Source organism: Leptomonas pyrrhocoris, assembly GCF_001293395.1.
Source record: "Leptomonas pyrrhocoris isolate H10 chromosome Unknown, whole genome shotgun sequence".
NCBI lineage: Eukaryota > Euglenozoa > Kinetoplastea > Trypanosomatida > Trypanosomatidae > Leptomonas > Leptomonas pyrrhocoris.
Window position 1 is genome coordinate 73,102 of NW_015438387.1, and position 22,687 is coordinate 95,788.

At 57.2% G+C, this 22,687-nt stretch overlaps 10 protein-coding genes across 14 annotated transcripts; all 10 read right to left on the minus strand.

Moving 5' to 3' along the window:
- Positions 1 to 901: 901 nt before the first annotated feature.
- ABB37_09376 (CDP-diacylglycerol--inositol 3-phosphatidyltransferase) lies at positions 902 to 1,807 on the minus strand (the record flags this gene model as incomplete). 2 transcript variants are annotated; one of them, XM_015808803.1, is made up of 1 exon in its annotated part: positions 902 to 1,807. In XM_015808803.1, the coding sequence occupies exon 1, from the start codon at positions 1,580 to 1,582 to the stop codon at positions 902 to 904; it is 681 nt and encodes a 226-aa protein (XP_015652516.1). In that variant the 5' UTR covers positions 1,583 to 1,807. The 2 variants fall into 2 exon arrangements, with proteins under 2 accessions (XP_015652516.1, XP_015652515.1); XM_015808802.1 differs by having other exon boundaries at positions 902 to 1,786.
- Positions 1,808 to 2,365: 558 nt separating this feature from the next.
- ABB37_09377 (putative mitochondrial hypothetical protein) lies at positions 2,366 to 2,918 on the minus strand (the record flags this gene model as incomplete). The annotated part of the gene is made up of 1 exon (XM_015808804.1): positions 2,366 to 2,918. The coding sequence occupies exon 1, from the start codon at positions 2,765 to 2,767 to the stop codon at positions 2,366 to 2,368; it is 402 nt and encodes a 133-aa protein (XP_015652517.1). The 5' UTR covers positions 2,768 to 2,918.
- A 473-nt stretch (positions 2,919 to 3,391) lies between these two features.
- ABB37_09378 (putative mitochondrial hypothetical protein) lies at positions 3,392 to 4,752 on the minus strand (the record flags this gene model as incomplete). The annotated part of the gene is made up of 1 exon (XM_015808805.1): positions 3,392 to 4,752. The coding sequence occupies exon 1, from the start codon at positions 4,691 to 4,693 to the stop codon at positions 3,392 to 3,394; it is 1,302 nt and encodes a 433-aa protein (XP_015652518.1). The 5' UTR covers positions 4,694 to 4,752.
- Positions 4,753 to 5,120: 368 nt separating this feature from the next.
- Positions 5,121 to 5,919, minus strand: ABB37_09379 (hypothetical protein; the record flags this gene model as incomplete). The annotated part of the gene is made up of 1 exon (XM_015808806.1): positions 5,121 to 5,919. Exon 1 carries the CDS (start codon positions 5,775 to 5,777, stop codon positions 5,121 to 5,123), a length of 657 nt encoding a protein of 218 aa, XP_015652519.1. The 5' UTR covers positions 5,778 to 5,919.
- Positions 5,920 to 6,330: 411 nt separating this feature from the next.
- Positions 6,331 to 10,256, minus strand: ABB37_09380 (putative protein kinase; the record flags this gene model as incomplete). The annotated part of the gene is made up of 1 exon (XM_015808807.1): positions 6,331 to 10,256. Exon 1 carries the CDS (start codon positions 9,892 to 9,894, stop codon positions 6,331 to 6,333), a length of 3,564 nt encoding a protein of 1,187 aa, XP_015652520.1. The 5' UTR covers positions 9,895 to 10,256.
- A 520-nt stretch (positions 10,257 to 10,776) lies between these two features.
- Positions 10,777 to 11,948, minus strand: ABB37_09381 (metallo-peptidase Clan MP Family M67; the record flags this gene model as incomplete). The annotated part of the gene is made up of 1 exon (XM_015808808.1): positions 10,777 to 11,948. Exon 1 carries the CDS (start codon positions 11,713 to 11,715, stop codon positions 10,777 to 10,779), a length of 939 nt encoding a protein of 312 aa, XP_015652521.1. The 5' UTR covers positions 11,716 to 11,948.
- Positions 11,949 to 12,977: 1,029 nt separating this feature from the next.
- On the minus strand, positions 12,978 to 15,161 carry ABB37_09382 (hypothetical protein; the record flags this gene model as incomplete). Of its 2 annotated transcripts, none has more annotated exons than XM_015808810.1 (1): positions 12,978 to 15,161. In XM_015808810.1, exon 1 carries the CDS (start codon positions 14,958 to 14,960, stop codon positions 12,978 to 12,980), a length of 1,983 nt encoding a protein of 660 aa, XP_015652523.1. In that variant the 5' UTR covers positions 14,961 to 15,161. The 2 variants fall into 2 exon arrangements, with proteins under 2 accessions (XP_015652523.1, XP_015652522.1); XM_015808809.1 differs by having other exon boundaries at positions 12,978 to 15,146.
- A 786-nt stretch (positions 15,162 to 15,947) lies between these two features.
- Positions 15,948 to 17,489, minus strand: ABB37_09383 (hypothetical protein; the record flags this gene model as incomplete). 2 transcript variants are annotated; one of them, XM_015808812.1, is made up of 1 exon in its annotated part: positions 15,948 to 17,489. In XM_015808812.1, the coding sequence occupies exon 1, from the start codon at positions 17,280 to 17,282 to the stop codon at positions 15,948 to 15,950; it is 1,335 nt and encodes a 444-aa protein (XP_015652525.1). In that variant the 5' UTR covers positions 17,283 to 17,489. The 2 variants fall into 2 exon arrangements, with proteins under 2 accessions (XP_015652525.1, XP_015652524.1); XM_015808811.1 differs by having other exon boundaries at positions 15,948 to 17,429.
- A 625-nt stretch (positions 17,490 to 18,114) lies between these two features.
- On the minus strand, positions 18,115 to 19,124 carry ABB37_09384 (putative peroxisomal membrane protein 4; the record flags this gene model as incomplete). 2 transcript variants are annotated; one of them, XM_015808814.1, is made up of 1 exon in its annotated part: positions 18,115 to 19,124. In XM_015808814.1, exon 1 carries the CDS (start codon positions 18,850 to 18,852, stop codon positions 18,115 to 18,117), a length of 738 nt encoding a protein of 245 aa, XP_015652527.1. In that variant the 5' UTR covers positions 18,853 to 19,124. The 2 variants fall into 2 exon arrangements, with proteins under 2 accessions (XP_015652527.1, XP_015652526.1); XM_015808813.1 differs by having other exon boundaries at positions 18,115 to 19,074.
- A 360-nt stretch (positions 19,125 to 19,484) lies between these two features.
- ABB37_09385 (hypothetical protein) lies at positions 19,485 to 22,398 on the minus strand (the record flags this gene model as incomplete). Its single annotated transcript, XM_015808815.1, has 1 exon — positions 19,485 to 22,398. Exon 1 carries the CDS (start codon positions 21,864 to 21,866, stop codon positions 19,485 to 19,487), a length of 2,382 nt encoding a protein of 793 aa, XP_015652528.1. The 5' UTR covers positions 21,867 to 22,398.
- Positions 22,399 to 22,687: the final 289 nt, after the last annotated feature.

Sequence of the window (22,687 nt, forward strand, 5' to 3'; positions counted from 1 at the left end):
CGGCGACCGAAGTCGAAACACCATTGAGGAAAAAGAAAAGCGAGGAAGAAAAAAGAAGGCGGAAAACTTGATGTGCAGAACGCCGGTGTTGGTGGAACTCAGCCACACGTGAGACGCGTACCTGTACGTGTCCGTGAGTGGGTGTTCAATCCAGCTCATTCACCAGAAGCATCCTAGACGTTTCTGGTACCTATGATTGAACATCAGGTACCACAAAGACGTTGCGACAACGAACAGCGACGCAGCACGAGGGGGAAGAGGCGTTGTTGTCGGCGCACAGAAGAATTATTCGGTTCGCTTAGCTTCCGCTTTAAGAAGCTGAAACGCATTTTTAGCCATTTTCCTTCCTCCAAGGGATCGTGCAATGTTCATTGTTTTCCCCCTTCTCGCTCCTCTCTCTTTCTCTCACCAAAGAGAGGCGTTAAGTGGGTGGCGTTCGCCGCAAATAAGAAAAGCAAAGCAACATTACGACAAGAACACACAGCTAAAAGTTGTCTCGTCAGCACGGCAATGGGTGCATTTAATTGTTTTTTTTTGGAAATAAACAAAGAAGACACGCGGCTTGCGATCTTTCTTCTTTGCGGTGAGGCCGCGCCTTTCGTAGACGTCGACGCACGCGCCTTATTCTCTCAGTCCCCGCGCGGCTACTCCTCTAGTGAGGGCATTTCGCATTTTCTTCCTTTTCCCTTCTTCTTATGGAGAGCAGAAAGCGTCTTCTACGCAACGGGAACCAGCAAACACGCGTTCTACTGACAAAGCGGATTAGGACGCCGCAGAGAAACCAACGCGCCAATAAACAAGCAAATAAAATAAAACAGAACACACGCACGCACTGCGGCCGGGGCGGCGTGGAACGAAACCGCTTGCGTGAGGTCTCTTCTTTTTCATCCCGCAAGAAGTCTTACGCAGACTTGCCCTGCTCGCTACGCTCCACGGCGTCCACGCAGGCGATGTGGTAAAGTCCGTCGATCAGCTGCTGCAAGTTGACGATCTGCTTCAAGAAGCACGGCACGGCGCAGGCAACGAAGGCGGCCCACAGCACCGAGTTGAGCACCGCCACGCTCTTGTAGCTCGTCCAGGCGTACAGGAAGATGTACGCAAACTCCTGCCCGATGCAAAAGACGCCCATAACACGGCGGTTTGAGTAGTAGATGCGTAGCAGGCTGAAGATGGAGTCGGAGACGTCCTTGTGGCTCTCCTTCTTGATGAAAAGTGACGCGTACATACGGCAGAAGTGCGAGGCCACGTCGAGGAAGAGGAGCGACGACAACACGAAGGTGTAGCGGTACGGCATCGGCTGCATGACACCATCCAACACCACCAGAAAACCAGCGGTCGACGCGCGGTCGGTGAGCATGTCCAGGATGGCGCCAAAGTGCGAGCACTGGTCCAGCGCACGCGCCGCCATGCCATCCGCGGCATCCAATACAAAGGATGCGGTGTAGAGCACCAGAGCCAGAGCCGGGTAGTCACGAGCCACCAGGTAAGACACGATGGAACACATCATGCGGGCGTACCCGATCAGGTTCGGCACAAAGAAGAAAACCTTCGATGGCTTTGCTGTGACCTTCTTTGGTGCCATAGTGCTTGCGTGCGAGTGTGCGTGTTTTCGTTGAAGAAGACTATTATGAGTGGTTCCAACGTGGGCAGCCTTGAACGCGGCAGAGAGGGAGAGAGAGAAGGAGCTGCACGCGGTGCAACTTCGAGGTGAAAAAAAAATCAGGAGAGAGTTTGGCTGCGATGGTGGGGCAGCTGAGAAGCGACTGCAAAGATGTATAGAAAGTGCTGTGAAAGCGAAGAGCCATGCTTTTTGGAGAGGGTAGAGAAGAGAAAAAAACGTACGGAATTAGTTGTGCAAACGTGTAACGTTGAAATTCAGGCGAAACCAGAGAGGAACAACGATCCGCAGTGGTAGAGAAACGGAGGAAGGAGAATGCGAGAGGAGTTTCTTTCTTTTTAATATTAAGTCGGAAGTTCTTAGTAGTCCAGCAATCACCGCATATTTTTTCTCGTTTGGCTTTGTTGTTGTGCGCTTCGTGCGCGGGTGCTTTACAGTTAAGTGCCGGCTTCGCTGCCTTCAACAAAAACCAAGGATAGCGTCAGCGCATTTACTGCCGCCTGTTTTGTCGCGTCTGTTTGTTTGCTTTTCCCCACCAGCATCACACTTGTCTTATGTGTATACAGACGTATGTGTAAGTGTGGGGGAGGGGGGACCTGCTCGCTCTGCTTTCCGGCGTGTTGCAGCACTGTGAAGATGGCACTATAAAGAGCAAACCTGTGAAGAGTATCTCCTCGTTCCTTAGTCGGACAAAGCAGAAACCAAAGGGGAGCGTCACACTAAAACGGCCCTTTCTTTGCTTGATGTTTAGTAACGCGGCTGGCCAAGGGCGTAGTTCCAGTTCTTCGTGGCGCCGTGCGACGACGGAGACTTGGCCTGCTCCTCCCTGCGGAGCTCCTCGCGGGTCTCATCGACGCTGAAAGGGCAGGACCGGTATTTCAGCACCGGAAAGCGGAAGTACACATTTTCCCTCGCTACCTGCTGCTTCGCCATGCATCGATCACACGTGCTCGAATCGGGGTCAGAGAAGTTGCTGCGCGGCTGCCGCAATCCGCAGCCAAAGCACATCTCCTTGCAGTCGACACAAACAAGGGTGTTGAGCGGCCCGCTCTTGTGCGGGAAGTGCTCGGAGGGCAGGAGCCGTGAACAGCCGCTGCACTTCAGGCGCAAGTGCTTCTTTGAAGCAGCTAAAAAGGCGGTGTTGAACATAGTCGCACCGCTCTATTGAGAAATTTAGAAGGAAAAAAAGGGTGCACGGCAGTAGAATTTGGAGGTGCCTCGTTGGAGCGCTTCTCACAGAAGGGCTTACGGGGCGTGTTTCTTTATTAATATCTTGGTATCGTGCACATTCAGCGTGCACTGCACGCAACGCGTCGGTGGCAGTGGAGAAAGTGATTTCGGAGACATACAACAGGAAAATGGCGATGAAAGAAGAAGAGAGGAGAGTGAAAAAAAGAGAAGGCAAGTCAAGTGAAGAGCCAGTAAAAGGGCTCAGAGAGAACACACCGACAAATAAAGGTTTTCTGAGCCCGTTCTGTGGATGGCGGCGCTTCATCGCACGTAGAAACCGGCAGGAAAGCACCGGCAAGAACACAAGACATCGGCAAGGCTGTTCCGAGATGTCCTTTGGGCGATGCGCTTTCATTGGAGTCTTTCTACACAAGCTCCTTCTTGTCTTCTTCCTTCTTTCATTCTGGCACTTCATATTGTGAAGACGCAACACAAAAGCCAAACCGTGCGCGGACGCAAGCGAGCGCGATCCACATCGCCTCCCTCAAAAAAAAAAAAAACAGATCTGCATCCATAACAGAGCTGTTTTCGCGCTGTCTCCCGTTAACGCAGTTTCACGCTATAATGATACACAATCACGTCGTCGCTAAACTTCGCTTTCACATCGTCAAAGACTTCATCGGCGAACTGGACCACATCCGGCACCAGCTGCGTCAGTGTGACGCCGGTGCCCGAAATAAGCCCATTGCGAACCAGCTCCTTCGCATACACCCTCCGCAAGCCTTTGTGCTCCGACATGCCACGCTCAACTATATAGTCATAGAAGCGCTGCACGAGCTTCTCTTGAACAAGGTGCGTTATTGTCTGCTCATATGTGTACAGATGGCCTTTTTGGTAGCCATTTATAGCATCGCGCAGGCGCACTTCACTGTCAATGCAAATCTGTTGTGGCCCTGCGGTGGCCGCTGTCACGTCTGCGGAAGACGAGGAAGAGGCGGAACGCGACGTTTCCGGGGATGCCCTCCACGACCACCACCCCGTCCTGCGCTGCCTTGCCTCCTCTGTGTCCTTCATTTCCGTAGGGTCGGGCAGAAGCTGATCCTCGCGCAGGAACCCCACCGACGCGCGTGCCTCACGCCCGACGCTGTTGGAGCGGTCCACAAAGCGTTGCGGGTTGAGCTCCGCCTGCGCATTCACCAGCACCAGGGAGTGCGACTTCTGCAGGTACAGGTACACACGATGCAGCAGGGCATTGACATGCAGCCGGCGCTCCACAATAGCAGGCGCCGGCCGTACAAAGCGCGTTGCGGCGGCGACGTCGTCTCCCTCAGCTGCCAGTTTCTTTGCCTTCTTTTCGGCTGCGTCGGACAGCCCGACCGCGTCGCCTGTCGCAGCACCGTCAACGAGCAGCGGTGGGATGGCCGGCGTCACCTCCACCAGGTGCCGTTTCAGCGTGAACCTGTTTTCAAGGATTGCCGCATCGCACGGGAAATGATGCAGAAGGGAGTTGCGGTACGGCGCTGGATTGGTGGTCAGCACGTAGGTGTAGGTGGTGAAGTAGTACACCGCGTACAGCAACGCAACGGAGCCGGTAAGTGCGAACACGCCCAGCGTCCATTGCACGCGACCCAACGCAGCGCTTGCTCCAGAAGTGCGCAGGTGCTCGATAGAGTTGTAGCCTTCGCCGCTGTACATACCCGCTGCTGCACTTGTATCAGCGGGACTGCGGCGGACTGCGGCGACCGCGCTGATGTCGTGCTGATCCGCTCTGATACCGGCAGGTCTTCCGCGTGCAGTGGCGGTTGGCGCGTCGAGGTGGTTCACAGAATCGCTTGACGTTGCGTGTTGTGCGGTGATGGAGCGCAGCGCCGCTACACACACAACAACGGCGCGCTGTCGACGCATGAGATGCAAGACGTGGTGCAATCGCAGCAGCAGCAACGGCGATAATGCGCTAAAGAGGCTTGCATTGAGTTCAACCCCAGTAAAGGAGGATGCGGATCGAAATGCAAAATCCCCAACAGAGAAAAAGAGAACAAAGGAATAATGACGGGAAGGAGTTCTGTGCGGCGTGAATCCGCCGTGGCGGTGGCAGAAGAACGCATCGTGGTCATTGTCGTGTGTTGGCAGCACTGCACTTCAACGTTCACGCCGTGAATACCGCCTTTGACGTTTCCTGAAGTAATGGAGTTGGTAGAGAAACAAATGCTCCAATTAGCGCTTTCTTCTTGTTTTCCTTTGCAAGCCCGCTGCATCAAGAGAAAAACGCAGAACTCGCAACACGAGCAGCATCACCAACAACCGAAGGAACGGAGAAACAGAAAAAAAAACCTCAGTAACGCTCCAACCGGGATTTTGAAACGGGCGGCTCATCACTCATGCTCGCCTCTGTTTCCTTCATACGAATCAAGTCGCGAAGACGATCGAGGTTACTGCGCTTCTCCTCCAGCTCTGCCCTCGCATCCGTCAAGGCCGCCGCCGTCAACGTGCACAGTGCCTTGAGCTGCCGCCGGCACAACTCGTTCAACTTCGCCCGCCGGCCCTCGGGAGAGGAGGTGTCGCACGCATGGGCGTCGGCCTGCAGCAGGTGCTGCAGCGCCGCACGACGCTCCTTCCGCCGCAGTCGGCGGTCCTCCTCTGCCTGCTCCGCAGCCGCATCGCGTGGAGCGGCATCGGCGCCGTCACTCGCGGACGGGGCTCCGCCCTGAATCGCCAGCTGCTGCGTGGCCTCCGCCGGTGGAGGGTCTGTCGCCCTCCACACACACAGCTTCCTGGTCAAATCAATAAAAGAAAGCCCATTGAAAGTGAGGGCATTGCTGACACTGTTCATGCTTCGGAAGACGACCGTAACGCGGCCGTCCGCGGCGTCCCAGGCCTCGACGGCGCCGCAGCGCTTCAGAAGCATGTGCATGAGATCCTCCTGCGAGTCCTCTGGGCAGTCCGTGATGTACACGGTGCGGTGCAGCTTGCCAACCAAGTCAAGTGGCATTGTGGTTGTTCTGTTTTTTACTTTGTAAGTGTGCTGTTGGTGCTGTTTACCATCCTTTTTCCAAATAAGGTGGCTCCTGAACGAGCTAAAGTCACCGCTGCTGCACACCAACCGTATCCGCAGCACCGAATTCGTGGACCGCTGTGGAAGAGAAACCAAAACGAGAAGAAGCGTTGAGGGCGAAAAGCGGTGAAAGACGTAGCGGAGTGGAAACGACAACGCGCCAAGGCAAAGTGATGGCGCCGCTTTTAATGTTGTTGTTGTTTTTTTCTTTTTGGAAGCGGCGTTGGCGGCATGCGCGCAAGGAAACCAGGCAACGGCAAACGCTTCCCTTGCCACATTTCCTACATTGACGGCGGCGGAATCTGAAGTGTGTCCCTCACTGGCAACGTGTTCTTTTGGGAGGAGGGGAAGCCGTCGTGACAGCCAGCGCCTCGTTGAACACCACCATCGATTTAGTTTGCTTTCTTTCCTTCCTCTACCAAAGACTCGAATCTCAAGCGAAGGAAGGCGTGAGGAGGAGTCTATTAAAGGGTAACTTCGCATCGCGGCCTCAGCCATCATCGTCGCTGAGGGTGTCGAAGTCTAGCCGCATCGCACACTCTAGACCGCTGCCCGCCCTCCTCTTTTTGATTCCTCTCACGTTCCCTTTCTTCGCCTTCACTGCGTCGGTGGTGGGCGGCACCACTGCTGTGTTGGTGGTCGCGACCGCCGTTAACGAGGGCAGAGAACGAGGCCACTGCGGCGCCACCTGCTCTCCCTTCGCGGCTGCGTTTCTCGCACCAGCCACCGCAGACAGGAGCGACGACGACTCGTGACGCGTCAGCTGTCCGGGTGCGGAAGAGGCATTGGATGACGAGGCGGACACCTCCACATCCAGCGGCGAGGTCCCCCATTCGGACTGCGGGTTGGGTGAGGCGGCAGTGAGACTGCTGATCGTCACCGAGCACGGCACACGAGCTTCGTTGTCCGCCAGAAAGGCAGAGGAGAGGGACGAAACCGTCGGGGCAGCGCGGTTGTTGAGTGGCCGCCGGTGGCTGCTGCCTTTGCTGCTGCTGCCTGGGCCGTCGGGGCCCACCAGTGGTCCTGCAGCGCCGGTGGGGGCGCAGGTGACGGAGAGCAGGCTGGCAGAAACGTCGCTCAGCGTTCGCGTGAGGCTGGGGTGACTGCTGAGAGCGGCCGATTTCACGCTGGTGGCGCTGGAGCGGCGCCGCGGTCGCCCACCGGCCTCTTCCGTTATCACCGAAGAGACGGAGTGGGGGGAGGTCAGGGCGACGGAGGGCATACCACCACCGTTGTTGGGGCCGTGGGGCTGTGTACCGCTTCGCCACGAATGGGACGGCAGCGCGAAGCCTAAGAAGGCAAACGGGGAGCTGCCGTCGGAGGCGGGAGTGGGAGTGGTGGCCGCGGTGGGTGCGTTGGACAGGGTCGACGTGCTCACGCTTGCATCGTCGTTGTCGCCGCTTGCGGAGTGGCCGCCGCACTGGCTGGGCGTGGAGGAGGACATCGTTATGGACTCGATGTGGGAGGTGCCGCTCCCTAGCTGCAGAAAGGAGCTGGTGAGCATGGCACCGGAGGGGGAGGCGGAGCTCTCCGCTGTTTTCGCGCCATGCATGCGCGACTCCTCTTCCCCGACTTGGGCGAAGGTCACGGAGAGACCCCTGCTGACAGGGATGCTTTCATCAGCAAGAGGCGAGGCAGCAGCGTCTTCTCCTCTGATCTCTTCGTCTGCCGGCCCGGGGCCTGCTGTACTCCCTATACAGCTTTTCGTCGAAGCAAAAGTCCCACCCGTCCGAGGAGGGGAGACAGTACGTGTGGATGGGGGAGCACTGCGCTGCGGCGGAGACAGGAAAGGATGCTGAAGAGCCTCGACAGCGCTGCACCGGCCCGCCTCCTCTACGCACAGCAGCGACCCAACAAACGACCTTGCCGTCGCACTCACCCATTGTGGATAGTACACAACGCCAGTGCAGATGAGGTGTTTGGCCTGGGTGGTGCAGACGTGTTCAAAGGGCAAATAGCCACACAACAGCTCGTACGTCAGCACCCCTAAAGACCACATGTCCGATTTGAAGCTGCGTCCTCTGCCGCACAGCACCTCTGGCGCAACATAATCCACCCTTTCATCGCTGGACAACGCGATCTCCTTCTCGGAATCTGACGCGCGAGGTCGTGTTGCTTGAGTACAGCTCCCCAGTTTGACGGTCGTGTGTTGATCCTTGATCAGCACGTGCCGCGGCGCCACCGCGCAGTGAATAACTTGATTTCCGTGCAGGTACTTCAGGGCGCAGGTCAGCTGGTACACAAAACGCTGCACCTGCGCTTCCGGCAACCGCCCGTACGGTTGCTGAGCTGCGTATCTCGCTAGGTCCCCGTCTGCGGCGTACTCAAGCGTGAGGTACACCCGCTGCGCATCCTCAAAAAACGTGTACAGCTTCACAATGTGGGGGCAGCGCCGCCCTGCCGACATGTGCAATCGCGCAGCTCGTGTCACGTCCGCGTCACCGTAACGTGCAGCGACAGAGGCCTTCTGCACACACTTCAGCGCCACTACCACCTTACTTAGTTTCTCGCGTGCGAGGTATGTCCGTCCTGTCGCGCCGCAGCCGATGCGACGACCGACGTCAAAATCTTTCAGCGACCATGATGTGGTGCTGCGTGAAGGGCCGGCGGACAGCCCCCGTGGGTGCTCAATCGAAAGCACAGAGGGCGACGTGAGAGGGGACAGTCTGCAACCTGACATGCGATGCTGCAGTGGAGAAGAACAATACGGCTGATGATCCGAATCGGAAAGCACAATTTGCGGCCGTAGCGCAGACGAGCGACAACGCTGTTTTTCAGGAGAAATGAGAATCGGCGGCACTGCAGCGGGCATGGGCTTGTATGAGCTTCTCTCGCCTTCCATGTCCATCGCAAACTCCTCCGTGTTGCCTTCTTGGAGGTGGTGGGGGCGGGCGGGGGAATTGAACACCGACTGCTTTGCGATGGGCGAAAGCGTGAGTTCGTCGTCCTCTTCTCTGCCCTCCACAGACGCTTTCAGTGACTTGCCCGGTCCATTCTGCACTTTATCAGCTGCGCTAACGCGGTCCGCGGACGGGGGAACTGCGGCCGTATTTCCCTCTCCTTTGCGGTTTGCTTCATGGCCCTCGCTGCCAGCTCCCTCATCCGCGCCTTCCTCCTGCATCAGCTGCGTGTAAAACAACTCGGCGTACCGCAGTTGCGCGTCCACGTCTAACTGCACCGGCGGCTCGGTGCCCCATAGAGAAGGGGCGTGCTGCGTCATCCAGTTATCGGTCAGCGTCTGCCGTTCCACAGAAGTGATGGGTTCCGTAGCACCGAGAGAGCTTGGCACCCTCCACTCGTCACTCCGCAGCGGCGTGTCTCCTTGTTGTTGCAACAGCACGTCATGAATCTGCTGTATTTCTTCATAAGTGAGAAGCTGAAGGAGCTGCACGGTGCGCACGTCCACCGCAGAACCAACACGCGGGGCGGAGAAAGTTGGTGGCGGTATGGAGGGACGCGCCGGCGAAGGTGACAAGGACGGCGTGGCAGACGTGACCGAGTGTGGCCTCTCGTCATCAGCAGAAGGCGGAGGTACGTCGAACTGAACGTGCTGCTCGCGACGCCGTGTGCCTTCGCTTTCGGTTCTGCGAAAGGCAGGGGTGGGAGGTTGGGCCTCCGGCGATGACGACCCCTCGTTGGCTTCTTCACCTTTCGACGCCACTTCTGGATGTGCGTCTTGACTCATGCTTCCAGCACGGTGAGTGTCGTCGCAGTTGCGTGAGTGGCGCGACGTCGTCAGCGACACACTGGGTCCACTGCGACTGCGGCTCTGTGTAGCGCCGTTGCTGCTGCCACTACAGCTGCTCGTCATGGGCACCCCGTAGCTGTGACGAGCACCGTCTAGACTGCTGGCCAGGCTTTCTGTGCAACGCTGCTGCGGAGGTGAAGGACTGGGACGTGGAGATGCACCGTTTGCGTTCTGTGCGGAGGCCAAAGGGCTTTGCTCGCCGCGCAGCATTGCCTTTGCCTGCCGGAGTGCTTCGAAGGCGTTGGCGAGCGAGTTGGCGCGACTGGGTGGCGTGGGTGACGCCTCTACCACAGAGGGGGACAACATTTTGAGTGAAGGTGTTATAATGGATTGGACAGGAAAAAGTGAATCCAGAAGTGGTAAATAATATGCCGTACAGATGTGTGTTCTATGCTTGTGCGTGGGTGTGTGTATGATCTCTACTGCGGCTATTTCTATGAAGTTGTTGGTGTGTGTGTGTGTGTGTGTGTGTGTGTGTGTCTGTGCGTGTGGGCTGCGTTTCTTATGTTGATGATGCAGCTGAGAATGGTGTCTTGTACGCCGTAATGGGCGAAAGGAGGAGGAGTGCCACCTGAATCCGGTGAATGGGTGTGGTGACAGCCGGGAGCGTAACAAGCACCTCGAGCGCCTGCTCTCGCTGCGTTTCCTCTCAATGTGCCAAAACAGCCTTTGAAAAAAAAAAGGGTCAGATCAGTGCAAGTCATAGACAACGCAGAAAGCCATGAGAATAGAGGCAAAAAAGAAATGACGCGAGAAGGACAGCGATATCAACGCAACAGAAGGAAAAAAAAACCAGTGGAGGGCATCTCCTCCACAGCGACGAGCGAGCTGTCCTCGAACTTCGCTCAAAGGTGCTTCTCGCTGAAGCCCTCTGCTGTCCAACAGCATTCAGCTGCGCGCAGCAGACAGAAAAACAAAGCTGTGCTCATGATGGTTTCCTCTCTCTCCCTCTTTGTCTGTTTGCGTTTGTGCAGCGGACGAGAGAACACGCCGGAGTCGAATACGGCCGGCCGTGGTGCGGAACATCCGCAGCATCAACGTAAAACAGAAACAGAAAACGGCAGTGAGGACCGAGCGATAACATCCAGCGTCGCACCTGATGTGCCTCTTCTCGATAACACGAAACAACGCACTTTCTCCTCCCACGCCCACCACACACACACACACACACACACAAGCACTGCATCCTCAAGACGGCTTCGCTGCTGAAGGTGCGGACGTGCGTGCGTCCGCTAGCATCGCCTCCAACCGCGCCACCTCCGCGCGCAGGGCAGGCAGAGAACACAGCAGCAGCTCTTTGCGTGTGGGCTCCGCCACAAGCCCGTCCAGTTCATACAGTTGCGCCTCCGCCAACCCACGTGCGGCGCGTGCGGCTGCCGCGTTGTGCTCCGTCTTCTCCTCCACCATGCGCACACCGTTGCCGATTTCTCGCTGCAGCACGCGCAGCAGATCCGGTGTGCTGTCCGGCAGTGCCTGCAGCGGCTCGACGGAAGAGAACAGCTCCGCCACCGACACCACGTGCACTGGGACCTGAATGTGCTCATTGTTCGGACCGGCTTGAAAGCAGTGCAGCGCGCAGTGGCCGCGATTGAGGTTCGCCTCGGCGTTAAACACGCTCACAATCAGTCCCACCCAGCCGCTCTCGAAGTGCTGTTGGTGCTCCCTCTGCGTCCGCAGATCCACCGCCGACGGCACCACGGGTATCTTCGGGTGACTGTGGTACCAGCCGAGGACAGTCGTGTTCACACCCGTAGCGGCCGACACCCGGTCCGCTGTCTCCGCAGCGGAGGCGAGGGACTCCGGCGACATCTCCACCCGGTCACTGCTCTGCACGCTGCGCTCGCTGACGTGTGTCGCCCATATATAGGCCACCTTGCCTTCCACGGAGCCCGGCAGTGGTGGGGACGCACTCGCCGCTCCTTTCGCGATTTCTGCGGCGCCGCTGTTGCCGCTGCCGCTTGCGAACCGCCGCGTCTCTAAGCGGCCCAGCAGCATGCCCATCACCTCCTCCTTTTCTGTAGTGAAGGCGTGCCGGAAACAGCTACGGATGACCTGCTCGCTGACGCGGACCTCGCGTAGTGGCGCTTTGCCATTCCCACCTCTAGATGAGGCGTCCGGCATCATCATCGGTAAATCTTGTAATGGTGCTGCTCGTATAGTGTGTGCGAGTGCGTATGAGCGTGTCAACACATCAGGAAAGGATTTTCTTCGTTAGAACTTATGTTAGGTGGAGAGAAGTCGCGTCAGAAAACAGCTGCGTGGCCACGGAAAACAGCAGGCAAAGAAACACGATGCTCCCGCGGCTTCCTGCTAATGAAAGACGAGATGAGCCTGAAAGCAGTGGACGCCGTTTTGGTGGCTTCGTGCAAGGAGTATGTATCACCCGAGAAAGAAGTGAAGAGTTCGTCAAGCAGGGGGAAGGCGACAAGAGAGTTTGATAAAAACAACGGCGGCAGAGAAGCTCGCTGGATAGCAAGTGCGCTGCTTTAAAAGGTAAAACAGCACTAGCGCTAAAGAAAAAAGGCAGAGGTCTAATCTTTCGCCTTACACTGAACGTGAGCGACGTCTTTCGATTCTCACTTGGCAGCTGCAGAAGAAAAATACTGGCACAACCTGTGCGGTGCCCCTCAGCCGCAGAAATGCATCTCAGCACCACTTCCATTCGCTTTTCGTAATCTCCGTGGCTCTCCCTAAACCGCACTCCACTTTGTGAAATTGAAAACTCGAGCGGCTCATCTGTTCTTTGTTTTTGTCTTCTGCTGCAGCGCATCCCACGATTCTCGTTTCACGTTTCGTTCGTATTGAAGAGCCCCGCACATCGGCGCAAGTATGTGTCTCTTCCGCGGCTCCGAAAGCCGTCTGTGCCTCTTGCTCCGCCTCGCATTCGAAGCGAGGAGACGTGGAAAAGGGAAACAAAGAAAAAGGCAAATGGAGCCATACACGTTAACAGACCAACGGGCACCTACGCATACGTCTAACTCTAGAATATGCGACAGTAGTGCGTGCCCCCACCGCACTCGCCGCCGCTGTGCCAGTCCACCCTCCTCACAAAGCAAACCAAATGAAAACTCTCGTCGACGTGGCGCTTCAGGCTGCCAGTCCAGACCACCGTGCATGCCGCAAACATCCTTCCCTGTTGTGTTGATGTTGTCATGCGTCTACATTTCTAAAGCAAAAGCAAAACACCCAAGCGGCGCCGCTTCTTCATCATCCCTACGTCGATCCCAAAACAAAACAATTAAAAAAGACGAATAAACCACGCCACCACGTCCGAGTGTAAATGTACAGAAAGAAAAGGAGGAGGAGGAGGAAAGGGCAGCAACAAAAATGTATATAAATTTATATGTCTCTAAGGCCGGAAAATGGCCAACAGAACGTCCGTTATTCGGTTACAGCTGGTGTTCCGTGACGGTGCGAAAGAGAGAAAGAACGGCGGTTTGTGGCAGTTCGCTGATCAGCTCCCACGCCTGCGGATCGTTGCGTATCATCTCGTTGAAGTTGCTCGCTACGTAGTTGATGGCGCGCTCGTGCAGCTCGGGGATTTGGTGCTTCACGGCGTATATCAAAAGGCGCAGCGCGTTGGAGTTGTTGAAGGCCTCGTCGGCCTCGCGCTTCAGCTGGCCGTCCATGACAAGAACGTTCTGCATCTTGAAAATAATCGCGATGTCCTCCGCCGAGAAGTCGCGGACCGTGTCGAAGTGTCGGCGGTACATCCCGAGCAGCAGCTTCTGCCAGCTGCGCAGCGAAAAGTCGAACTCGGTCGAGGAGAAGTTCGGCAGCGGGGCCGGGTTGCGCGGGTTGAGGGCTTGGGAGAAGAGCACGCAGCGGCACGCGAGGATGTAGCGGTGGGCGTGCACGGTGTACTGCTGCGGACCCACTAGCCAGTCGTAATCGCTGTACTCGCCTGACTCCGCCAGCCACGCCAACTGCTTGCCCAGCGTGTTCTTCATGGGCGGTATTGGTGCATTCGGCACCGTCTCCTTGCGATACAGTATGAGCGAGAGACGGCGGAACAGGTGCCCGGGGATCTCCTCAAACTGACGATCTTGAATCAGCACGTCGTAGTTGTCCAGCAGCACGTGCAGGTAGAGGGAGGTGAGCACCTCGTCCGCAGCGTTGTAGCGGGTCAGCACGATGGGAAGTATGTTGTCCGGGGTGAGCTGCGGACGCACATAGCGGATGCAGACGGCGCTGAGGTCGTAAAACTCGCAGGCGGCCGCCAGCAGGTAAAGGTCTAACAGCGACTCCGGCAGTAGCACACCCGACTCCGGGTACTCCTCCGTGTATACGTATCGCAGGAAAGTGGTGAAGACGTCCAGCGGCACCGCAATCGCGACGATGCAGCCAACCTGCAGGGGCAGCATCTGCTCCGGCAGCAGCGGCTGCATCCGCGCCCCAATCACACACCGGTGCGCCTTAACGCGGACGCCCTGCACGTCGAAGCTCATGTCGCACAGGCTTTCCAGGTGCTCGAAGGGGTACGTGAGGGAGGCGCGAATGTAGTTGCTATTCATGTTGTTCATAGGTGCCGCGCTGCCCTGTCTGCCGGGTGAGCCGCTCACGTTCGATGCATTGTCCACCGCCACCAGCTGGCCGTGGTTGATGTTGCTGGGGTCGTTAAAGAAGCTCCGTCGCGGTCCCACCGCCACACTCCCGCCACGGCGCTGTGGTGGTGGCTGCTCCATGCTCGTGTCCATGGGCACGAGGGCGCCCGGGCTGACGCGGCCGGGTGAGTAGGCCGTGCGGTCCACGCCACCTCCCCCGCCACCGTTGCGGTTCATGCCTGCATTATTCCCACCGCCCATCATCGCATTCGGCCGCACACTGGGACCGCGGCTCGGTGTGGCCTTTCCACCGCCATTCATGCCTCGGGTCGGGGTCATGGATCGCGTTGCGCTCCGCACCGGCGGCGTGCGCTCGTTCTCGCGGCCGTTGCTGACCTGCAGCGTCACCTCAAAGTCCACGCACCGAGTGCCGGTCTCCTGCACCGTGTAGACGAACCCGCCCTCCGCCTGCAGCAGCTGCTCCATTGGGATAAACTGGTGGAGACCCCACGCGCTGCCAGCCTTCTTGAAGGTGCAGTTGAAAGTCTTGCTGCGCGACTGCAGGGGGTCGCGAATGCACACGGCGGTGAGCTTAAAATGCACTGCGACGGCACCCGGTGTGCAGCTCTGGAGGTGGAGGGCGAGAAAGCGCTGGCCGTCCGCGGCGCGCTCCTGAATGTGGAAGCGCCACAGCCATCCGCCCACGTCGAACTCGGCGCTGTAGCGGGAGCCTTCGTACTGCAGCTCGCGAATGACGCTGACCGGCACCCGGTAGCGGTAGCGGGCGCTGCTGTCCGAAAATACTTCAATGGCCTCTACGGATTCCATTGTGCTCTAATGGTGTCGCTTTCCTCCTGTCCGATATCGTCTACACGATGAGTCTCGAAAGAGAGCCTTGCGGCGCAACACAACAAAGAAAACTCTGCCGCTATTAACGTCGACTCTATGTTTGGAAAGAAGCGAAGACAAACCACAGAAGAAAAAACAAACTTGATGCAGCTGTGTCGCTTCGACTTCGAGTGTGAGAGCTCGGCGGGGTCGAGCGCATACATTGTGCGGGGAGAAAGCAAAAGAGAAGGAAACAGAACGGCAAGAAGCGATGAAGACGCGACCCCCCCCCCCGCTATCACAAAACCGAGAACAGAGAAGCACCTCGCGGAGGCGAAACACGCTATATATATATATAAGGCCTCGAAGTGAAGATGCGCCGGCAGGTTCGCACACATGACTTTCCAGAGTTAGACACAAGAAATGGCAAAGGATCTCTTTTTTCCGTCCCTTTTTGTAACCCAATGAAGTTCAGCGCGGTCGATGGAACGATCACGACGATGCCGTAATGACAAAGGTTGGTAATTCATCACTTGACATAATTAATTGCTCGCGCTGTGCGAGGCGCCATGTACTCAGTTTGCGAAGTTCACCTTCTACATAACAAGCGTTAGACCAGTTCTAATGAAGATTAAAAACAAAGTAAAACGATGAGCGCTGAAGAAACAGCGATAGTTTGTAAAACAAAAATGGCAAACAGCGTCCGTAACCATACAGGGAGAAGCGCCCTCTTTCCTTCTTTCTTTGAAAGTCAAAAAAGAAAACCGTAAGCGAGGCAATGAATCTGACGCCTACTTCTAACTGAAAACCACAGTATCTCTTTTAAAGAACGAACCCGACACATCATCGCGGATGGATAACACAACGAGTGTGACACGACAGCAAACCATTTATTCTATCATTTGTGTTTCCCCTTTATTTGAGCACATGAACAGCGGAGGAGCACAACTCTGCAAGGGCAGCACACCTCGTTTGTCCTTTCCCTCCTCACGGTGCCGTGGTGTCGTCAGGAAACAGAACGTCCGCGTGCTCCTCGATCATCGTCTTCGTCGTCTCCAACCGCTCTAGCAGCTTCATGTAGGTCCCCTTCTGCGACTTGACATCAATCCACTCCTGCAGCTCATCGATGCGGTTCTTGTATTCGGTGCGGCCGCCGTAGGCATCGTAATGCGGGAAGGTCAGCACCGTCGTCGTCAGCGAGGACTGCAGCTCCGTTTTAATGGAGTCGGAGTGCGGCTTCACGCACTCCTCACGCACCGTGAAGTCCGCCAAGTGCGTGCACACGATTTCGTGCGCGTCGTGCTCCTTCAGCAGGCGGCCGCACACCGTCGCCAGCTTCTTCGCGTCCTGCACCTCGGGGTGCTTCTTGAGCACCGACTGGGCGTAGAGAAGAAACTCGCGCAGCGGCGAGGAGGCCGACTGCGTCCACTGCGCACACTGCTGCTCCAACAGACTTGCACTGTGCACGTCCGACGCAGCATTCTGCAGCTTGTCGTACGTCTCCAGGGTGAGCATTACCCACTCCTTGTTCACGTCCTGCAGCGCCTCTTGTACCCGCACGTTGGTCATCAGCGCCTCGCTCTGCTCCATCAGCACGAGGAAATTGCTGTCCATGACGGGTACGTTGGTGTAGAAGGAGTTGCTGAACTCCACCAGGTCGTCCAGCGTCGTCAGCTCCGACAGCGTTTCGCGCTGCTTGTGGCACCAGTCCTTCAGTTGCTGCTGGTTGTCCATGAAATCATCGACGAAGTCGTCGCTCGATGCGCTGCGGCGGTAGCGCTCGCGGCCGACCAGTGTGCGCGCCTGCAGCTGCAAACGGCACACCTCATCTAACACCTCGTAGAGGTCCTTCGTTGGCGGCAGTGCGCAATTCGGCCCCGCCCCCCGCTCTTCCCGCTTCAGCTCCCGCACGGAGCTCTCCGCGCCGGCGAAGAAGGTCGTCCAGGTGTCGAGCCAGCGGGAGACGGTGCTCAGCTCCGCCAGTTTAAAATCCTCGGCAGAGTACGATAGTAAAAACGACAGCACCTCCTTGCGCACGCCGAACTCCTTCAACAAGCTCGTCCACCTTTCGCAGTACTCCGCCTTGCCAATCGGTGCTGCGCCCCCTCGCTGCGGGGACAGCTGATCCTGCAACTCTGCGATCTCGCGTCGAAGCTGCTCCAACTCCGCTTCCAACGCGGTGGAGCGCTGTGCTGCCTCGTCGCGGTCACGGGATTTGTTCTCCAGAAAACGAAGTTCTTCGCTGACGAGCTTCTCGTAGTTCTCGTGCGTCGGCTCCTGCTGCACCACGTGCTGCAGGCGTTGGATCTCGCTGTACGACATGGTGAAAGGCGCCTTAAGAAAATACAACACAAGAAGGAAGCCTTCGGGTAAGTGTGCTTTGTGAAGTCGCGATGATCAACGCAGCGCTCTCACAACCAGGAAAAGAAACGGAAAGGGTGAAGAAGCAGCGAGGAGAAAACACTCACCTTGTATTGCGAATGGATGTGTGAGTGCGCGAGGGAGACGGTAAACACAAAAGGAGACGGCTGAAGTGGAGTTAGCGAGGCAGACAGTTAAGAACAAAAGAACGCAAGAGAAAGAAATTGTGTGTGCTTTCTTTTTTTTTAGAAAGCAGCACAACGCTGACACGCACCTTTGAAGCCTCAGCCATGGGGGATCTTCTGCGTCCTCGCAGCAGCGATCTGTCAGTGTTCTGCAGGTCGGCCGATGTCCACTCCGCGCAAAACAGTTTGGTTTCAAGCCTGGAAAGCCAGGAGAGAGAAAAGGCGACTTCTATCACTTCGCACTATCATGAGCTCCATCTGCCTTCTACAAATTACTGATACTCTACCGTTATTCGTTAAAGAGCCGTAAGAGCCACGTTTGGCAAGCATTAAAGTTAGAGATGTGTGTACTGGACACCGCTGTCGTCAGCTGCAAAAGAAAGACCAGAGTAGATTGCCACCATTATTGTCAACCAAATCAGCGTTTAAACAAAGAGAACTCGTTTCCTTTTTCACTGCGACAAAGGACCCAGAAGAAACACGGCACGCCAGAGTGCACGTCATCGGCGATGTCACGGCTTGCGTTACGACGCTACTTGACTTGTGTACTCTTGGTGCAGCCACCATCTGCGTCCGCACTGCAGCAGCAACATTTTTCTTTCTCTTTTTTAAAGAGCTGCTATTCTGCTTCCCCCCCCCCCTACCAGAGAGTCGGCCGAGTTCATCACAAACACGTCATACCAGTTGCTGAACTTGTTGCTCTCCTCGAAGATGTACTGCAGCGACTGCTTCATGGACGCCTGCAGCTGGTCCGGCGAGTACGAAAGGAACAGAATCACAAGACTCCACAGGCCGCCCATGTACACGCGGTACGCGTACGAGGGAACCGAGATGGCCAGCTTGGCCGTGATGAGGTGGTAGAGTCCACAGATGAGGCGAGCTAAGATGTACATCATCATCTGAATGTGGACTCCGTTGTTCGAGTCACCCCAGAAGCACGCACCAATCAGAAAGCCGGCCAGTGCGTTGTGCCACACGCGTGTCGTGCCCTGCATGTGCCGCAGCAGACCCCGCACCACAGCAAAGAGAGCCGCACTGTAGCCGAGGCCCAGCGCGTGGGTCTTCGTCACCTTGAAGATCTTCGCCGGCATCGAGCTGTACGGCGATTTGCTCCAGACCAGGTTTAGCACGAGGGCATGCGGGGCTCGCACGCGGGTGCCGTACACCACGCCGTTACGGAACCCTTTTAACGCGTGAAAGAGGACGTCGAAGTCGCCGGAGGCGATCATGTCGTTAATGCGATCCAGCACTGCACCGTGGAGACCGGAGGCGGTCGGGCCGCTGGGCCGCTTAGGGGCGACGGCGGTGGGAGCCACGGCGGCAACGTTGGAGTCAGGGGCAGGCATGGCAGCAACAAGACGGTAAATAACAAAGAAATTTCAAAGAGCGAATTGGCCGCGACTAATGTGCAAGTAAATTGACGGTGTCTTCTGTTGCCTACTGTATTATGTGTAATGCACGGAAAACAGGATTATTAATGCCTCGTTGTGGTGCGCCGCGTGTAAAGTAACTCTACGTGAGAGGGAATTCACCTTGCAGAGACAAACGTGTAGATATTATTTTGTACCTTTCGGCAATGCCGTCGCCGAAGAATGTTGATCAGGTAAATGGCAGTGACTAAGATATTTTTTTTTAAGAAAGAGGAAATGCAGAAGGAGTTGTGGCGTAATTTAAAGTGCACCTTCCAAAAATGAAGCTCCTCGATGTTTGGAAGGCACCATCGCGTTTTCAGTGCCTGTGTGGCGCCCATCTTTGGCATGAAGTTCCAGAACGGCAACGGAAAACCCTTCGCTGAGCTGCGACCGTGTCCCACCTTGTTCCCAATGGTCCTTTGTTTTTCTTTGATTTTCGCTGTCTCTTTCGAAGGCGACAGAAACTCGTAGTTGCGGTGAAGTCATCAACAAAGCGTAGGGGTCACGCCGAAGTTTTCCATGCATCGTAACGTCGCCTCCATTAAAGTGCAGATATACGCTGCTTTTTAGAGCGGAGTCGGCTCCTCCACCGGCCCAGCTATCTGCGGCGCGGCGTCACCACGAACCCAGAAGCTCGCTTCATGGCAGCGCGGACATCTTGGAAAGACCTTCCAACCCTTCGCGTCATCGCCGCCAATCACGAAGGTCTTGTAGTGGCAGTGCTCGCACTTGATGTACTTCTTCAGCGCCGGCTTCAGCTCCGTTCTGTGGTGCTGCTCCACGCACGTTGTCGGCGGCTTCGCGTACCAGCACCGGCAGCCGTAGCAGTAGTAGGCCTTGATCTCTTGCTGCGAGACGGCTTCCAGCGCCTCCAGGGCCTTTTCTTTCGTGATTTGCTTGTCCACAAAGGAGAGGAGACGCTGCCGGTCTGCCTCACCGCGCAGGTGATCGTGTTGACTTCGCACCCCACTTGCCACCGCACCTAACAGCGTCAGTGAAAGGGTCTCCTCGCTGGAGTGCCTGCCCAACTCTTCTGCAGCCGTTCTGGGCGACGGAGAAGATGCGCCAAAAGCAGCGTTGTTGACTTCTTCGCTGCTCCTATTTTCACGCTTCGACAAGTCTTTGGCTGCCTTGGCGGCAGCACGTAGCAGCGCCGTCGATGCTTGGTGCCCGTCACTCTCGGCCCCGCCTCCGACGGCCATCACGACGGCGTGGCGGTAGTCTTTGTGCGTCGCAGATGGAATGACGGAGTGGACAGAACTCTGGCTGCTGAGCGGCGCAAAGGTGGCGGCCGTGCCGTGGTGGAGCGGCTGAAACTGCAGACGGAGGGCCGCGACACGCTCCGCGTCTGCCGCTGCCGACGTCGCTGTGGGGAATGTAGCGGGTGCTCGTGGGGAGGCGGTCGACGTTGGCACCGCCTCGGTGCGCGTACGCTTGTTGGAGCGTACGTCCTCCACGCAGGTGCTCGCATTGCCCGAGTTGAAGTCGCGCGTACGAACACGAGTGGCCGCTGCATTTGCGTCTGCTGCTTTGCGTGTGCTCCCACTGCTACCGCTACCTGCCACACCGCTTGGCCCACCGGGGGCATTCCCATTCAGCTTGTCACGCGTCTTCCTCTGCTCCGTGGGTCGCAGGGAGCGCCGCAGCAGCTTCTCCTCTTCACTCAAGACGGCTTGCATCCGGGCAGCTTCCAGCACGTCGCGCCCGCGTGACGTCACACCCAACTCCTGGGCAGAGGGGTAGCGCTCTGCCGGTCGAAGGCCGACTTTGTGCTGCAGCGGCAGCGGAGCCCCGCTGTGCACACCGCCGTAGACACCGGTGCCCGCGGACGTCATCCCTCGTCGCTGCTCGGCGTCGTCTACGGGGAGCCCGGTAGCACCGCGCACGGCGAAAAACGACGGCTGCCGCAGTAACTGATGCGAAGCCGCGAGACGGGCCTTCACGTGCTGCTGCAGCAGCGACGATGACAAGGACGGCGATGCAGCCGTGCTGCGGAGCGCGACGCTACCCGGCCCGAGCGGGTCTGCACGACGCGCCCCTGTCGAAGACGAAAGCGTCATGTGACTCGTCAGTGCGCCTCCCTTCATAACGGGGGCGGTGGACGAAGAAGCAGACGGGGAAGAGGATGCGCCTACAAATCGGCGCGCAGAAGGTCCCTTCGATGATGTGCCGCCCTCAGCCCCACGAGCCACCTTGCGCAGATCACCCACGTGGTAGCTGCAGTGCTGCGACTGCTGCGTGTTCACCACAGCGTGGCAACGCTCATTTGACTTGTGCGACACCGACGTGCACGTGCCGAGGTCCGCCGCAAAACCAAGCTGGCGCACCGACATGTGGTCGGAGACGCGGAGAAGCACGTCGAGATCACTTCCAGCGCCGCCACCGCCGCCGCCTTTGCGGGGGCACATTCCGACGTTGCTGAGGGCCGCCACGGAACCTCGCACCAGCTGACTGTACAACAAATCAAAAGCGTCGCCGCAAAGCAGAAAACTAACTTCGGTTTCAGGAGTAGGCGAAATGTTCTCCATGCTCCACAGTGAAAGGACGGCGTAGCGAGAGGAGCGTGCCTGCGTGGTGTTCTGCTTCGGATCCGACTTGCGCGTCACCACGCCCACGCAGGTCCGCGGCACAGTTGCGTGGGCACCACTGCGAACCGCTGCCTGGCGGAACAGCGCAAACGATGCGTAGGGAAATTCAGCGAGGCGAACCGCAAGCTGCTCAAACGCGGCCGTCGCCCTGCGTACCCGTATGCGGCTGTGCGGCTCCGTGAACACAGCCGAGGCGGGCGGTGATGGCGTAGTCTTCGCTGGAGCAGTCGCGGAGTTGTTGTCCCCGCCGCGGACGTCCGACGCCGGCGACGCGCGGATTATCATCACCGCGCCGTTTCTCGAGCTGGAAGACGAGGTACTCGCAGGGGCTAAAACGGGTAAAGGCAACGGAGGCGCCATGCTGGCTGCGGGTGCCGTGCCTGTCAGTGGTCGTTGTGTAGGAGCATCGCTTGGCGAGGGGAAACGAGGATCCGTAGACGGCGGTGCTCCTGCAGTGCCACTTTCGCCTGCACACCTAAGACTGTCAGAACGCGAAGTGTATCATCGGTGTCGTCCTCGAGAACGACTACTGCGTCTGTCGATTCATATTGAGGTACCGCGCCGGTAGTAGTGGTGGTGGTAGCGGCCGTGTTCGTTAGCTCCGCTGCCGCTCCTGTAGGAGTTGGCTGCTCGTTGAAGACGTCGAAGAGATCGTCGCTCATTCGTGAAACGGCTGAATAGATGTTGGGCCGTGTGTGCGTGCGGACGAAAAGCAAGGCTTCTATGAATGGTGTTCTCTTCTATGTTTGTAGGTATTTCTAAAAAGTAGATAAGGCTATTCCGGCGGCCCAACCGGATACTGTAGTTCCTCTCTTCTTTTTCCGGCAAAACCGATGAGGATGGGTCATCCGTGAAGGACAACGTCTTTGTTTGGATATGGCCGTCGTGATTCTTTGTATGAGATGCAATAGAAAAGGAGGGAGTGAGGGGAGGAGAAGTGTATGGAGAGAAGACGCAGAAAGCGATGAATCATGCACTGGCGGTACCGTTTGTTTCTTTACACGATGACAGAGTAGCTGCCCTAGTACTTGGCTTTTCTCATGACCACGTCGATCCACAGCTGGGAGTAAAGATCCTCTAGAGCATTCTTGCAGACGAAGAACGCCGCCCGGCTTATGCGTAGACCAGGTCCTTCGTGCAGCTGCTCTTCACCACCACCACCACCACGGAGGTCAGCAGCC